This window comes from Microcaecilia unicolor, chromosome 10, assembly GCF_901765095.1.
Source record: "Microcaecilia unicolor chromosome 10, aMicUni1.1, whole genome shotgun sequence".
NCBI classification, from domain to species: domain Eukaryota; kingdom Metazoa; phylum Chordata; class Amphibia; order Gymnophiona; family Siphonopidae; genus Microcaecilia; species Microcaecilia unicolor.
The window spans coordinates 194125757-194143089 of record NC_044040.1 but is presented as its reverse complement, the minus strand read 5'-3'; the positions used below and the strand labels follow the sequence as shown (position 1 = coordinate 194143089).

Below are 17333 nucleotides of genomic sequence, written 5' to 3'. Positions count from 1 at the left end.
GCCCCTCCCATAGCCATGCCCCCATTTGAGATGCGCACTATGGGATTTAAGTGCCCATGGTTATAGAAAAGCGTGTAGCCAGATGCGTGGCAAATGCTATTTAGTGCCAATTAAGTCATAAATTGGTTCTTAGCATCCAGTTATTATGTTATGTTATAACACGTCTTGCAGCCCACCATATACCTTATCAGTTCAATATTCTGGGAATTACAGTAACAAGTTCAAACATTAAAACATATATCCACCAAATACAACAATTAGGACTTGGTTCACCGAAACAGAAATGTTTTCAAATTCTTTCTAGATAATACATAATGCGGACAACATCGCGAGACTAAAGGAAGTCAGTTCCATAATAAAGCCATCTGATAATAGAGCGATGCGGAAAAGTGTTTCATTGATTTTAGAACCGTAGCACTAGGAAATTGAAAAAGGAATTGATTTCTTGTATGAGATCTATGAAGAAATTTTATTAAATTTATCATGTAGAAAGGAGCTGCTCCTGACAAAATCTTAAATATCATTGTACATACCTTAAATTGAATACATTCATTGATTGGCAGCCAATGTAATTTCATGATATTCCTTCACTGGATCGTTGATAGTAAACAGCTTTAAGCTGCATGTGCATCTCGGAAGCACACCCATATTTGGGCACCCAAAAGTGGGCACCATTTATAGAATCCAAGGGATAGTGGGCTATGTGCAAATGTTTACTGTTGTGAATGGCAAAGTTTTGAAAACATTCACCACTGAGGCTTATATGAGCAAAACTGCATGAAATCCCTGGAATTTCGAGGTTTTTGCATGAAGTCCCATTTGTAGAAGTTTCCAGACCTTGGTACATAACCATTTTAGTAGGAAGGTTCAGTTACTTTTCATTCTTTCATTCTTTACGGCTGTGGTAAAAATGGCCTTAGCACGCAGGAAAGACCTGCATAAGGGCGTACTAAAGACACTTTTTACTGCAGCTTAGTAAAAGGACCCCTACATTTGATATTCTGTTTGAATTATATGTTAAGACAGAATACAAGGTTAGAGAGATAAAAATGTATAGCGAGATTTTATGTTTTCTTATATTGTAAGTTGATGATGTTTTGTACTTGGATTGATCTGTTGATTATATTTTACCATGTTTTTTTGTCACTGTACTGTATATTTTTATTTTTATGAACCATTTTATTACTGTGAACCACTTTGTGCAATATGAAAAGTGGAATATAAGTAAATCTGTATTTGGAAGACGTTAAGCTAATCTCTGTTAACAAGGAGAAGCTTGTTAGAGTTTATCTCCTTTACAATTTTTGTTTTAAAATCCATAACCCTTTTTACTAGTAGTTGATCTTGCTACATATATCACTTGTCACTTGACTGATTAACCTCTTTGCTATTAGTGAACAAGCACTATCACTTCAATCCTTATGTCGAATATGGTCTCTCCATAGTCGATGACCTAATGTATGTTATAATCCAATTATCAATCAGGAACCTTCATGCAATACCATAATGTATTCTTCTTTACCATGTATATATGCACATGGTATATATATATATATATATATATATATATATATATATATATATATATATATATATATATATATATACCATGAACTGTTCCATCTATGTTACCATGTATGTATGCACTTTAACGCAACACCATTTGTAATTCTGTTACCCGGAAATGGCATCCGCCATTACGGCAAATGTAAGCCACATTGAGCCTGCAAATTGGTGGGAAAATGTGGGATACAAATGCTACAAATAAATAAATAAATAAAATATATAAAATAATAGCTTTCCTTTATCCAGACATTTTTAATTGCGTTTTTCGTGGACTTTTCTGTGATTATTTTTGAGCAATGCAGCTAAAACAAAGTGGTGAAAATGAGGTGTGACTGTCACTCTATAAAGCAGACACTAATTATTTTGTAAATTGTGCATTCCTCTGCTAATAAAACTGACATTTGTGTTTTCTGCTAGGACTACTGCCTTGATTTGAGCAACAGCAAGATTACGCATCCTCCCCCACTGGTAAAATGTTTTCAGCCTCACCAAGACTGTGTCACTCACTTGGAAACATGTATCTATGGCAAACGACTGCTGGTTATCTCTGCCTCTGCGGACTGCAGCATATGCCTCAGTGACATCTATGGGAGGACAATAGGAATATTTGGACAGGTACCGATGCTCATTTTGTACAGCGTTTCAACTTTAAAATATATGGGGAATGTGTGGACATTGACCCAGTACCTAAAATAGGGATTGGAAAAAGATGCTATGTTAAGGCAAATGTTTTATTGCAGCATAATGTAAAACATTTAAAGATCCTTTGACTAAAGGGCGTTAAGCCCTAACATAGGAGAAAATGCTTACTAGAAGGCATGAGTTGAAGTTGCAGGGGGGGGCCGACTCAGGAATAATGAGTGGAGTGGAACGGGTAGAAGTGAATCGTTTGTTTACTCTTTCCAAAAATACTAGGACTAGGGAGCATGCGATGAAGATACAAAGTAGTAAATTTAATACAAATCGGAGAAAACGTTTCTTCACTCAACGTGTAATTAAACTCTGGAATTCGTTGCCAGAGAATGTGGTAACGGCGGTTAGCTTAGCAGAGTTTAAAAAGGGTCTGGACGGCTTCCTAAAGGAAAAGTCCATAGACCATTATTAAATTGACTTGGGGAAATTCCACTGCTTATTTCTGGGATAAGCAGCATAAAATGTATTGAGCTTTTTGGGGATCTTGCCAGGTATTTGTGACCTGGATTGGCCACTGTTGGAAACAGGATGCTGGGCGTGATGGACCTTTGGTCTGTCCCAGTGTGCTAATGCTTATGTACTTATGTAATGTCAGGAAGTGCTTTTTCACAAAGAGGGTGGTGGATAACTGGAATGCCCTCCCGCTGGAGGTGGTGGAGATGAAGATGGTAACAGAACTAAAAAATGTGTGGGATAAACACAAAGGAATCCTGCAGAGAAGGCGTGGAACTAAACAAGCTTTAGCATTGATTAGATGGCAACACCAGTAATAGGGAAGCAAAGCCAGTGCTGGGCAGACTTCTACGGTCTGTACCCTGAAAATGACAAGGATAAGTCAATGATCAAGAATACATATGTAGTTCTCATTGTACTTTATGCAATGAGTTGTCTTATTGGGCAGACTGAATGGACTCTTTATTTGTTGTCATCTACTGTGTTATTATATGTTACTATGGGGCTCATTTTCGAAAGAGAAAAACGTCCAAAAAGTGTCATAAAGCACCATTTGGATGGTTTTCTTCTCAAAATCTGTATTTTCAAAACCTATTTTGCAGACGTTTATCTATGCAATTCGTCTGCAGTACGTCCAAATCACAAGGTGGCGTGTCAGGTGCGTTTCAAAGTCAGGATTAGGGCATGCCTGATACTTGGACATTTTACAGCTATAATGAAACAAACAAACAAACAAACAAAAAAAACGTCCAGGACTAAAACCAAGACATAATAAGGCACAAAAGTGCTCTAAATGACCAGATGAGCACTGGAGGGAATCAGGAGTAACCTCCCCCAATACCCCCTCGGTGGTCACTGACTCCCTCCCACACCCCAAAAATGTAAATAAAAATATGACTTGCCAGTCTCTATGGCAGCCTCAGATGTTAAAGGCAGGTCTATTAGAGCAGCAGTCAGGTCCCTGGAGTAGTGTAGTTGTCGGTGCAGAGCACTATGGGGTGGGGGACTCAGGTCCCCATCTCCCTCTACCTGTCACACTTGTGGAGGAAATTGTGAACCCTCCCAAATTCACCCAAACCCTACTATATCCATATATAGCACCGCCTTGAATGAATTCCTTCAAAAAGGCGGTAAATAAATAAATAAACATAGGTGTCCCCTTCAGCCATAAGGGCTATTGTAGTGGTGTACAGTAGGGACAGTAGGTTTTGGGTGGGTTTTGGAGGGCTCGGGGGACAAGATAAGGAAGCAAAGGTGAGATGTTTACTTGGGAGCATTTTTTTTTTAATTTAAAGAAGTCTTTATTAGGCATCGATAAATAATACAATACATATGTAACACAATGCAGAACCATATAGTCTGGTACAAACAATGTACATAACTCTAGCACCCAAAAGGTACCAACATAATATCAATGCTAGGACAGAAACTTATTATACTTCAATTTTTATCCAATTTTTGTGATTTTGAACCCCCCTTCCCCCCTTCACTCCCTCCCCCCCTCCCCCCCATCTATTCCCTACAGCCACCCATCCATCAACCAACACATCTCTCACTTGGGAGCATTTTAATGAAGAGCGCAGAAGTGCCGTATAGGGTGCCCCATTGCTCTCCTGGGATGTCTGGGGGAACCAGTGTTCTAAAAATGCTCGCTCCTCCTACATCCCAACGGCATGAATCTCTACGTTTTGCACTTATTTTTTTTTTTTTCAAAAGTGGACCAAAAAACAAAACATCCAAAGCACAAAACTTTGTTCGAAAAAAATATTTTCGAAAAGAAAGACGTTTTTCTTTTTCAAAAATGGTCTTCTTCGGATTTTGGACATTTTGCATAGACTTAGACATCATATTGAAAATGTCCTTCTGTGTATACAAAACACATTAAAGCATTTTGTGGTAATTTCCCCCTTTCTGGGCACTAACCACGCATGTTTTTAAAAAATAATTATTTTAGAGGGAACATAGCATGGGCGGAGAATGGGCATGGAAGTGTTAACCAGCTAGCGTGTTTGCATTAGCGCACACTAACTAGCTAACAACTGAGTGAATGCTGTCTAACATATGCTATATTTTCAACTTTTTTAGGAAGAGCACTGGCAAATTGAAAATTGTATCCTACTTCCTCAACTAGACCCTTTATTAGAAGACGCTACAGACAATAACAAAGCAAATGAAGATATGAAAAAAAATCCAATCACTAGTAAACAACCATCATTCTCTGTTTTACAAGATACAGAGTATTTAATGGATGTTAGAAGTGATTTACCATATATGTAAGTCATGTTTCAAGGCATCAGAAAGAACCCAAAATTAATAGTGTGACAGAACAGTGTGTTTTAAGCCTATAAAACTGCCTTTATTAATTCTTTAAATGCATTTCTCTAGTTTGGCCAGCAGGCGGATCATGTTATGTTTTAAGCTGTTACAAAGAACTGACCTTTCCCTTCTTTAGTTAACACAGATAAAGGAAATGCCTGTAGTGATGTAACCAGTTATTTTCAAATGTTGTTGATCTGATTGGCCCAGGAGCTCATTTGATTTGGATTTTACTGGCTTTTCCCCCAGTCTTAGCCAGGGAGAAAAGAGAGACAGATCTCTTTGCTGAGGCTCAGTGAATTTTATGTCCTGATCTTCCCAGGTACTTTTTAGAAAGTGAAACAAATGTTTAATTAGTGTTATAAATTATCCATATTTCAGTTACCTGTTACTGTTTGCTGATTGCACTTTTTATGTTACCCTGTTCAATTTTTAAGACTATAAACAATTTTCATTTTTTTTTTGCCTTTTTGTTTGGACTGATAAGGAATCCTGGTGGGTTGTGCATTGGGTCTGTGAGTGCTTTCTGAGAACTGTGGGTGACCACAGGGAGTGTGGCTCCCAGTAACCTAGAAATCACTGGGAATAATTTGAGAGCGGCAGGCTCGCCCAGAGGCGGTTGGGACCCAGTCGATGGGAAGAAGGCGCTAGTGTAGAGCACAAGTGGCAGGTGCAGGTGGACCTGAGCTGTGCTGGGGATAGACCCTCTAAGAGGCCACTAATGGGTGGCTAGGCGTTTCGTGACAAATGGTGAATAAGAAACTGGAGGAATAATGGATATTTTCATGGCATACCTAAATCAAAATTCCCATTTGTATGACAAAATGATAATTCTACTATCCTAGCCATTGTGCATAATGTTGTTTAGTACAATCAGGAGCAAAACACAAAGACAGGAAGGACCCTCTACGTCAAGAAGACAAAGCAAGTAGGAGTAGAGACTGACCAAAGAACAAATCCAATGTTGGAGATAATGGGAAGAAGTACTTTATTGTTACTAATACAGAGGGACCCAACACGGTCCGTGTTCCAGCGTCACAGAATGCCTACATCAGGGGTCTTGTTTCAATTCCTCAGAAAGCGCTGTGTTTTTCAAAACAGTCAAAATATGCTAACTCAAGGGACTGTAGTACAACCAAAGCAGCCAAAAGGCATGCACAAAAAACTAAACACTGCTGGTCCATTAGGGTCTCCTCATTGTGTGGAAATGAGCAGACCCTACTGGGGCCAGCAGTGTTTGGATTTTTGTGAGAACAGCCATGTGGTTCATACTTAGTAAGCTGAGCCGTACAGTGCAGACTTGAACATTTTATGGCTGTGTGTAATTTAGGCATCAAGTACTTGCATTCATGAAATATTGGCATGACAATTTACATGTGCATTGACAAATTGTTTTTGTTTGTTTTTTTAAAGGATAAGCCCATGGGAAAATACAATATTAGGTAAAAAGTACAAAGAAAGCAGAATACACAAGGAAAAATCATATATGCTATTAAAAGATGAGACAACACAAAACTCAATTGGTAAGCAATGTGTTTGTTTATAAAGTTAAGTATCTGTAAGATGTCCTGTAATCCATGGATACAATCATTTGAATTGTTAAGCAGAACTGGAATGCCAAAAGAAGAAACACTGAGGTGAACTCTATAACAGGACATGTATTAAAGGCAATAGTTATGGTGCCCAGGGCCGATCTTAGGCAGGGGCGAGAGGAGAGGTCGCACAGGGCCCCACGCCGCTCCCTCCTGCTCCCCACCACTGCCGCGATCTGACTCCTTGCCTCCCCTCCCCCGAGCCGCAGGGTGCCCTCCCGGCACATGCCCGAGGCCGCCTTGGTGGAGTAGTGGAGTCTTCAGGGCAGGAAAGATCACCAGTCTTTCCTGCCCCCTGCCGGCGCTGATGCCTTGTTGCCACATCACTCTTTAAAAATGGCTGCCGAGACTGTTGGCTCAGGCAGCCAAGTGAAGATTCAATTACTGTTTCATTATTGCTACCAAGCATTACATATTAAGCAGATTTGTTTTAATTAATTTATCTAGTCCTTACATGCACATGCTTTTGTTTTTTAAACCCAAAGGTTTCCTATGATAGCATTGTGCATATTTGAATTAGTTTTTCTGTACAAGTTTTGCTTGATTTGTCTTTATTTGAAAAAAAAAAAATGTTTAAAATGCATCTTGTCAACAAGGGGTGGGGCTAGGTGGGGGGGGGGGGGGGCACCACCTAACTGGTCTGCACAAGGTCCCGCAATTTCTAAGACTGGCCCTGATGGTGCCCATTTCAAGCCTATTCTATACACAAAAGCAGTTGCCTACCTTTCTTTATAGAATAATAGCACAAGTGACTGAAAATGTGTGTACATTTAAGTCCTACAGCTGGAGTAAATGCACATGTCTAGTCAGTGGCGTACCAAGGGTGGGGGCGGTCCGCCCCGGGTGCACGCCGCTGGAGGGTGCCGCGCTCTGTCAGCTTCATTTGTTTTCATGCTCCATCTGCCCTGGAAAGGGTATGATACATACCTGTAGCAGTTGTTCTCCGAGGACAGCAGGCTGATTGTTCTCACGACTGGGTGACGTCCGCGGCAGCCCCCACCAACCGGAAAAAAGGCTTCGCGGGACGGTCGGGACGCAGGGCACGCCCACCGCGCATGCGCGGCCGTCTTCCCGCCCGTGCGCGACCGCTCCCGCCAGTTGAATAACTAGCAAAAGATGAAACACACAACTCCAAAGGGGAGGAGGGAGGGTAGGTGAGAACAATCAGCCTGCTGTCCTCGGAGAACAACTGCTACAGGTATGTATCATACCCTTTCTCCGAGGACAAGCAGGCTGCTTGTTCTCACGACTGGGGTATCCCTAGCTCTCAGGCTCACTCAAAACAAGAACCCAGGTCAATTGAACCTCGCAACGGCGAGGGTACAACAGAAATTGACCTACGAAGAACAACTAACTGAGAGTGCAGCCTGACCAGAATAAATTCGGGTCCTGGAGGGTGGAGTTGGATTTACACCCCAAACAGATTCTGCAGCACCGACTGCCCGAACCGACTGTCGCGTCGGGTATCCTGCTGGAGGCAGTAATGAGATGTGAATGTGTGGACAGATGACCACGTCGCAGCCTTGCAGATCTCTTCAATAGTGGCTGACTTCAAGTGGGCCACCGACGCTGCCATGGCTCTGACACTATGAGCCGTGACATGACCCTCAAGAGTCAGCCCAGCCTGGGCGTAAGTGAAGGAAATGCAATCTGCTAGCCAATTAGAGATGGTGCGTTTCCCGACAGCGACCCCTAGCCTGTTAGGGTCGAAAGAAATAAACAATTGGGCGGACTGTCTGTTGGGCTGTGTCCGCTCCAAGTAGAAGGCCAATGCTCTCTTGCAGTCCAATGTGTGCAACTGACGTTCAGCAGGGCGGGTATGCGGCCTGGGGAAGAATGTTGGCAAGACAATTGACTGGTTAAGATGGAACTCCGACACCACCTTCGGCAGGAACTTTGGGTGGGTGCGGAGCACTACTCTGTTGTGATGAAATTTGGTATATGGAGCATGAGCTACCAGGGCTTGAAGCTCACTGACCCTACGAGCTGAAGTAACTGCCACCAAGAAAATGACCTTCCAGGTCAAGTACTTCAGATGGCAGGTATTCAGTGGCTCAAAAGGAGGTTTCATCAGCTGGGTGAGGACGACGTTGAGATCCCATGACACAGTAGGAGGCTTGATAGGGGGCTTTGACAAAAGCAAGCCTCTCATGAATCGAACGACTAAAGGCTCTCCAGAGATGGCTTTACCTTCCACACGATAATGGTAAGCACTAATCGCACTAAGGTGATTCCTTACTGAGTTGGTCTTGAGGCCAGACTCTGATAAGTGCAGAAGGTATTCAAGCAGGTTCTGTGCAGGGCAAGAACGAGGTTCTAGGGCCTTGCTCTCACACCACACGACAAACCTCCTCCACTTGAAAAAGTAACTCTTTTTAGTGGAATCCTTCCTAGAGGCAAGTAAGACCCGGGAGACACCCTCAGACAGACCCAACGCAGTGAAGTCTACGCCCTCAACATCCAGGCCGTGAGAGCCAGAGACTGAAGGTTGGGGTGCAGCAACGCTCCGTCGTTCTGCGAAATGAGAGTCGGAAAACACTCCAATCTCCACGGTTCTTCTGAGGACAACTCCAGAAGAAGAGGGAACCAGATCTGACGGGGCCAGAAGGGCGCTATCAGAATCATGGTGCCGCGGTCTTGCTTGAGCTTCAGTAAGGTCTTCCCCACCAAAGGTATGGGAGGATAAGCATACAGGAGGCCGGTCCCCCAATGAAGGAGAAAGGCATCTGACGCTAGCCTGCCGTGTGCCTGAAGTCTGGAACAGAACAGAGGCAGCTTGTGGTTGGTCTGAGAGGCGAAAAGGTCCACCGAGGGGGTGCCCCACGCTCGGAAGATCTTGCGTACCACTCTGGCATGGAGCGACCACTCGTGCGGTTGCATGACTCTGCTCAGTCTGTCGGCCAGACTGTTGTTTACGCCTGCCAGGTACGTGGCTTGGAGGAGCATGCCGAACCGACACGCCCAACGCCACATCCCGACGGCCTCCTGGCACAGGGGGCGAGATCCGGTGCCCCCCTGCTTGTTGACGTAATACATTGCAACCTGATTGTCTGTCCGAATTTGGATAATTTGGCAGGACAGCCGATCTCTGAAAGCCTTCAGTGCGTTCCAGATCGCTCGGAGCTCCAGGAGGTTGATCTGCAGATCCTTTTCCTGGAGGGACCACAGACCCTGGGTGTGAAGCCCATCGACATGGGCTCCCCACCCCAGGCGAGATGCATCCGTCGTCAGCACTTTCGCAGGCTGCGGAATTTGGAATGGACGTCCCAGGGTCAAATTGGTCCGTATGGTCCACCAGAGCAGTGAAGTGCGGCAACTGGTGGAGAGGCGGATGACATCTTCTAGATTCCCGGTGGCTTGGAACCACTGGGAAGCTAGGGTCCATTGAGCAGATCTCATGTGAAGACGAGCCATGGGAGTCACATGAACTGTGGAGGCCATATGACCCAGAAGTCTCAACATCTGCCGAGCTGTGATCTGCTGGGACGCTCTGGTCTGCGAAGCCAGGGCCAAGAGGTTGGTGGCCCTCGCTTCGGGAAGGTAGGCCTGAGCCGTCTGGGAATTCAGCAGCGCTCCTATGAATTCCAGAGATTGAGTTGGCTGGAGATGGGACTTTGGGTAATTTATCACAAACCCCAGCAGCTCCAGAAGTTGAATAGTGCACTGCATGGACCGGAGGGCTCCTGCCTCCGAGGTGTTCTTGACCAGCCAATCGTCGAGATATGGGAACACGTGCACTCCCAGCTTGCGTAGGTAGGCCGCTACCACCACGAGGCACTTGGTAAACACTCGTGGGGCAGAGGCGAGCCCAAAGGGCAGCACACAATACTGAAAGTGCCGTGCGCCCAGGCGGAATCTGAGATACTGTCTGTGAGCTGGCAGTATCGGTATGTGAGTATATGCGTCCTTTAAATCCAGGGAACATAGCCAATCGTTTTTCTGAATCATTGGCAGAAGGGTGCCCAAGGAAAGCATCCTGAACTTTTCTTTGACCAGGAATTTGTTCAGGCCTCTCAGGTCTAGGATGGGACGCATCCCCCCTGTTTTCTTTTCCACAAGGAAGTACCTGGAATAGAATCCCTGCCCTTCCTGCCCGGGTGGTACGGGCTCGACCGCATTGGCGCTGAGAAGGGCGGAGAGTTCCTCTGCAAGTACCTGCTTGTGATGGGAGCTGAAAGACTGAGCTCCCGGAGGACAATTTGGAGGCAGGGAGGCCAAATTCAGGGCGTATCCGCACCGCACTATTTGGAGAACCCACTGGTCGGAGGTTATGAGAGGCCACCTTTGGTGAAAAAATTTTAACCTCCCTCCGACCGGCAGATCGTCCGGTACGGACACTTGTAGGGCGGCTATGTTCCCATGGATCCAGTCAAAAGCCCGTCCCCGGCTTTTGCTGTGGAGGCGCAGGGGGCTGCTTAGGCGCACGCTGTTGACGAGAACGAGCGCGCTGGGGCTGTCCCTGTGCCTGACGAGGCCTTCGGGCCGGCTGGTTGTACCTACGCTTCGCAAAAGAATAGGGTGCAGCCTGCCGGGCCCGGGAAAAACGTCCACCTGTGGAGGTGGATGCTGAAGGCGCCCGGTGGGAGAGCTTGTCAAGAGCGGTTTCCCGCTGATGCAGTTGGTCCACCATCTGCTCGACCTTCTCACCGAAAATATTATCCCCCCGGCAAGGGACGTCAGCCAGTCTCTGCTGGGTGCGGTTGTCCAGGTCAGAGGCGCGCAGCCATGAGAGCCTGCGCATCACTATACCTTGGGCCGCATCACGAGATGCCACGTCACAGGTGTCAAAAATACCCCTGGACAGGAACTTTCTGCACGCCTTCAGCTGCCTGACCACCTCCTGATAAGGCCTGGACTGCTCCGGCGGGAGCTTATCGACCAGGTCCGCCAGCTGTTGCACATTGGTCCGCATGTGGATGCTCATATAGAGCAGGTATGACTGGATGCGGGTCACGAGCATGGAGGATTGGTAGGCCTTCCTCCCAAACGAGTCCAGAGTGCGAGACTCCCGCCCCGGGGGCGCCGAGGCGGTATCCCTCGAACTCCGTGCCCTCTTGAGAGCAGAATCCACGACCGCTGAATCATGGGGCAATTGGGGCCGCATGAGCTCTGGGTCAGAGTGGATCCTGTACTGGGACTCTGCTTTCTTGGGAATGGTGGGGTTAGTTAACGGTCTCACCCAGTTCCGGAGCAGCGTCTCCTTCAGGACATTGTGCAGCGGCACCGTGGAGGACTCTCTAGGTGGTGATGGATAGTCGAGGACCTCGAGCATCTCGGCCCTCGGCTCTTCCACAGAGACCACGGGGAAGGGAATGCTAATAGACATATCCCGCACAAAGGAGGCAAAGGAGAGACTCTCAGGAGGTGAGAGCTTCCTCTCCGGTGAAGGCGTGGGGTCCGAGGGAAGGCCCGTAGACTCCTCTGAGGAGAAATATCTCGGGTCCTCCTCTTCCCCCCACGAGTCCTCATCCTCGGTATCGGACATTAGCTCATGTAGCTGAGTCCGGTACCGGGCCCGGCTCGACGTCGAGGCACCGAGGTCTCGGTGTCGTCGAGCGGTGGACTCCCGGGACGTCGACGGGGACTCCACCTGCGTGGCGCAAGCACCCCCGGCGCCGGCACAGCCTGGCGCATCAGCCCTTCCAGGATCCCCGGAAGGATGGCTCTGAGGCACTCGTCCAGGCCCGCTGCCGGGAAAGGCGGTGGGGCCGGCAAGGGTGTCGGTGCCGGAAGCTGCTGGGGGCCAGGAGACGGCACCGAGGTGCCGGAACCCCGACGCGTCGGTACCTCCACAACCGACGGAGACCTCTCCTCACGATGATGACGCTTCGGCGTCGCCTCTTCTTCGGGATGCACCGAAGGCGACCGGTGACGACGCTTCTTATCCTTCCGATGCACGTCACCGGCGCCGGAGGGCATGGAGGAGGAGGAGGTCGATCCCCCTCGGTCTCGAGGTACCGGGTCAGACAGGGTTCGGTCCCGTGGGCCACGAGCTGAGGGCGTGACCGGGGCCGACTGCCCACGCGGCCTCTCACCCCCACTCTCACCGGAGGACCGGCGGGCCGACGGGACCTGTTCTCCTGGGGTCGCTGCCATCGGTGCCGATGTCTCGGGCATCGATACCGGTACCGAAGGGCCGGGCGTCGATACCGATGCCGTCGAGGTCGACGTCGAGGGGCCGGCGCAAGTTCCAAAAAGACGGTCCCGCAGAACTTGCCTCGCAACCTGAGTCCGTTTCCGGAGACCGAGACACAAAGAACACGACTTGAGATTGTGCTCCGGCCCGAGGCACTGGAGGCACCAAGCGTGGGTGTCGGTCTGCGAGATCGGCCGGCCGCAGCGACCACACTTTTTAAATCCACTCGGGACCTTTGAGGACATCGACGGAAAAATCGCGTCGGCGAAGTCAAAATCGTCAATGGTGGCTAAAATCACACCACGAAAAAAGAAAACGACCGTGCGGCCACTAGGCCGCCACGCAGCGTCCCCGCTGGAAGCGAGGGAAAAGAAGGGGAGCGCATGCTCCACACGCGCAGGGTCTCTCTTTTTTTTTTTTTTTTTTTTTTTGAAGAGAGAAAATAAAAGGAAAATAAATTTAAATTAACGAAGCGCGATCCGCGTATACGCGATCGCAAGAATCCGGCGGCTGAAGTAGAGAGAGCGGCAAAGCACGACTCTCTCCAGGCGCGGAAAAAAAGGAACTGGCGGGAGCGGTCGCGCACGGGCGGGAAGACGGCCGCGCATGCGCGGTGGGCGTGCCCTGCGTCCCGACCGTCCCGCGAAGCCTTTTTTCCGGTTGGTGGGGGCTGCCGCGGACGTCACCCAGTCGTGAGAACAAGCAGCCTGCTTGTCCTCGGAGAACAGGAAGTAACCTGTTCCAGGGCACAGGGAGCATGGAAACGAACGAAGCTGACCATTGCGCGGCACCCCCCGCCCCCCAGCGGCGTGCACCCGGGGGAGGAGGGTTCTTTTGTCGGGGTGGGGGGTGTCCTTTCACCGGGGGGGGGGGGGGTCGCTGCACCCGGGGGGGCGGGGCACATCGGCGATCCGCCCCGGGTGTCAGCCCCCCTAGGAACGCCACTGTGTCTAGTTGTGTGCTAGAGTGCACATACATTACAGTATTCTATAAATTATGCATATACTTAGGCACTCCACCCATGCATACTCTCACTGTGAAAGTACACGTCATCCAATCATGAATGTTTAGAACACTGCCATTTACATGTCTGTAACCAGGAAGCTCCTTATATACATAGAATAGAAACATAGAATCATGACGGCTGATAAGAGCCAGATGGCCCATCCAGTCTGCATTTCCTCAGTAACCACTAACTCCTCCTTTTCCTAAGGGATCCCACATGCCTGCTCTATGCTTTTTTTAAATTCTGACACTGTTAAGTCGGGTTATTTTAGTACAGGGGATGGGTGGGAATGGAAGAGAGTCCAGTGGAGACAGGCAACAATGGGTTAGATTCCAGTGGGGGACGGGCAGGGACAGGAGAGATTTCTGTCCCCGTGCAACTCTCTACATTTAACAGGAACTCTCAAAATCAAATCTCAAGGGAAATTATTTTCTCAATGGGAGAAAATACTGAAGCAACTAGATAGTAAGTTTTAAACACAAGTGGATTTTAAGCTGTTGTAAATTAATGAGGACTTGCTGCTGCTAGAGGGCATCCATTTTGTGATGGAGAGACATGGCTATACTGCCTCTTCAGGGAAATCAAAGGAGCTGATTGCTTTTCTGCTGGCAAAATGGCTGCTCACAGAAATGACCCAAAGTTCCTTTCAATGTAAACTAGCTAAGGCTCCCCTTCAATGTAGAATGTATTGTCTTGCCCTAGGGATACTTTGTCTGACTTCCTTTCTTAATGCCTTTACTTTCAATACTATTGCATCAAATCCCTATGAAGCATTCAGTGAAGGTGTGGTGAGAACAGAGGAGGTTTGGTCTGTATAATAGTCTAGCACTACATTCGAGGCATGGCAATTGCCTTCTTCCACTGCAAAGTATTTCTGTCAGTACTTTAATTTCAGTAAATTGTAGTTCTAGAAACATAGAAACATGGCGGCAGATAAGGGCCGTATTGCCCATCCAGTCTGCCCATCCTCAGTAATCACTAACTCTTTCTTTCCTAAGGGATCCCACATGCCTGTCCTATGCTTTCTTAAACTCCGACACAGTCCCCGTCTCCAGACCTCCACCGGGAGGCCATTCCACTCATCCACCAACCTTTCCGTAAAAGAGTATTTTCTTAGAATTCTCCTAAGCCTATTTCCTCTTAATTTCATTGTATGCCCCCTCACTCCAGAGTTTTTCCTTCATTTGAAAAGACTCACCTCCTGTACATTAACGCCACTGAGGTATTATACATCTCTATCATATCCCCTCTCTCCCGGCTCTCTTCCAGCATATACATGTTGAGGTCCCCAAGCCTGTCCCTATATGTTTTATGACTGATACCACTTACCAGTTTCATAGTTGCCCTCTGGACTGACTCCATCCTACATTTAGGTGTACTTTATAGAATATGCCTAGGCATGTTTCATTTTGGTGCCAATTTTTTAGGTGTGAGATATAGAATCTAGTTTGATGAAGGCGGTTAGCTTAGCAGAGTTTAAAAAGGGGTTAGACGGTTTCCTAAAGGACAAATCCATAAACCACTAGTAAATGGACTTGGGAAAAATCCACAATTCCAGGAATAACATGTACAGAATGTTTGTACGTTTGGGAAGCTTGCCAGGTGCCCTTGGCCTGGATTGGCCGCTGTCGTGGACAGGATGCTGGGCTCGATGGACCTTTGGTCTTTTCCCAGTGTGGCATTACTTATGTACTTATGATGTCCCATTTTGCAGAGAGGTTCTAAGTGGGGGGGGGGGGGGGGGGAATGGAACATCCAGCACATGACATTCACATTTCCCTAGTATTCTACCAAAAGACTCCGATGAATATGGAGCCTTTTGTAAAATATGTATAAAGACGTTGGCAATTACACGCGTGGAAGAAGCAATTTAATAGAAACAGATAGAAAAGAAAGCAACATCACCATGTGGTTTCCACATATAAGTGCTGGTGATTCTGCAACTACCACGTTTAAGTGCCTCCACTGCTTGTAAATTCATCTCATGCATAGTTATTGTGGATATCCTAAAAAAACAAGTGGCTGGATGCACTCCGATGACTGGGTCCCATGCATAAGTTTGAACTATAAGAAACCATGAATTAGGGACAGGAATTGAGCAAAATTAGGATAACAGCAAAGACCTCTTCTCTTTCTCAACCAAGCTTGGCTCTTTTGTCTACCTGCTATCATTTCCTGGTCATACTTACTATCTCTGTCCTGGGAGGTCAGCTGGGTATGACCTTTCTTTCCCTCCAATCGAGGGCTGGCCTCTGGGACCACCCCTGCTACCTGATGGCAGGCTCTGTCTTTACCTCCTCCTTCCAAGTAACTTCTTGTCAGTGTTGCCAGGTGGGCGGTTTTACCGCCCAATTGGGCGGTTTTCCGCGACCCGCCGCGGGAAATTTTTGCCCGCGGCGGGTTGCGGTTTTTTGGGCTGCTTTTTCGGCCGCGGGGGGCGGGGTTAGTGACATTTTTGGGCGGGGTTAGTGACGTAGGAGGCGGGGCCGATGACGTGGGAGGCGGGGCCGATGACGGGGAGGCGGGGCCGGTGACGGGGGAGGCGGGGCCGGTGACAGCGGGGGCGGGGTTGATGACGGCGGGGGCGGGGGTGATGACGCGGGGGTGGGGGTGTCAGGGGCGGGGTTTGAGTTTGGGCGGGTTTTGGGCGGCTTTTGTGCTGGATTGGGTGGGAAAAAAATTTCCCACCTGGCAACACTGCTTCTTGTACTGTCCCCTAGTCTTTGTACTTTTTGAAAGAGTAAACAATCAATTTACATTTACCCATTCTGCTCCACTTAGACCTCAATCATATCCCCCCTCAGCCATCTCTTTTCCAAGCTGAAGAGTCCTAACCTCTTAAGCCTTTCCTCATATGAGAGTCGTTCCATTCCCTTAATCATTTTGGTTGCCCTTCTATGCAAAGAAAGCTTGTTTGAAAGGAGGCTAGTACTCTTGCTTCTTGGGGTTAAATCAAGGACTGGGCAAAAGTATTGGAAGGTGTTGTACACATAAAGGGGAAGATTCTATATATGGCGCTAAAAAACTGGCGCACAAATGAGTGCCAACTAAGCGTATTGTATAAGTGGCGCCCAGATTTAGGCGCAGTATATAGAATATGCTTAGTTGATATCTTAGCACATAAAACTACACACCTCCATTTACACCAACGAAATTGCGGCATAAATCCCAACACATAGATTTAGGCACACTGGGCCATATTCTATAACTACGTGCGTAAATTTCAGAACGGCCACAATATCCATTTCCCCACCCATAACCACACCCCTTTTTGCCTGCACACGTTAGAAGTTAGGCGCACTGCATTACAGAATGCGCTTAGCGAGTTGTGCGTGTAAATTCTAATTATTGCCAATTAGTGCTCATTATTGTTAAGAACTGTTATCAACACTGATTAGCTTGTTAAGCCAATTAAGTTATGCACGTTGTTATAGAATACACTTGGATTTCGGCGTGGATCTCTAAGCGCACTATACAGAATCTGGGGGGAAATGACTTGCAGGAGTTTTGAGGTTTGTTTATTTTTTATTTTTTAACCTTAATGCTGCCGAACTCTTACCTGTGCTGTTAC

The 17333-nt window shown here is 47.4% G+C and overlaps 1 protein-coding gene across 1 annotated transcript in view; it reads left to right on the top strand.

Annotated features, from left to right (window-relative positions):
- WDR49 (WD repeat domain 49) overlaps positions 1–17333 on the top strand; it is a 92783-nt gene that overhangs the window by 69706 nt on the left and 5744 nt on the right. The window contains exons 15-17 of the mRNA XM_030217140.1: positions 1984–2181; positions 4798–4985; positions 6442–6551. Of these exons, the coding sequence (XP_030073000.1) occupies positions 1984–2181; positions 4798–4985; positions 6442–6551 (496 nt within the window). The remainder of the gene's footprint in view (positions 1–1983; positions 2182–4797; positions 4986–6441; positions 6552–17333) is intronic.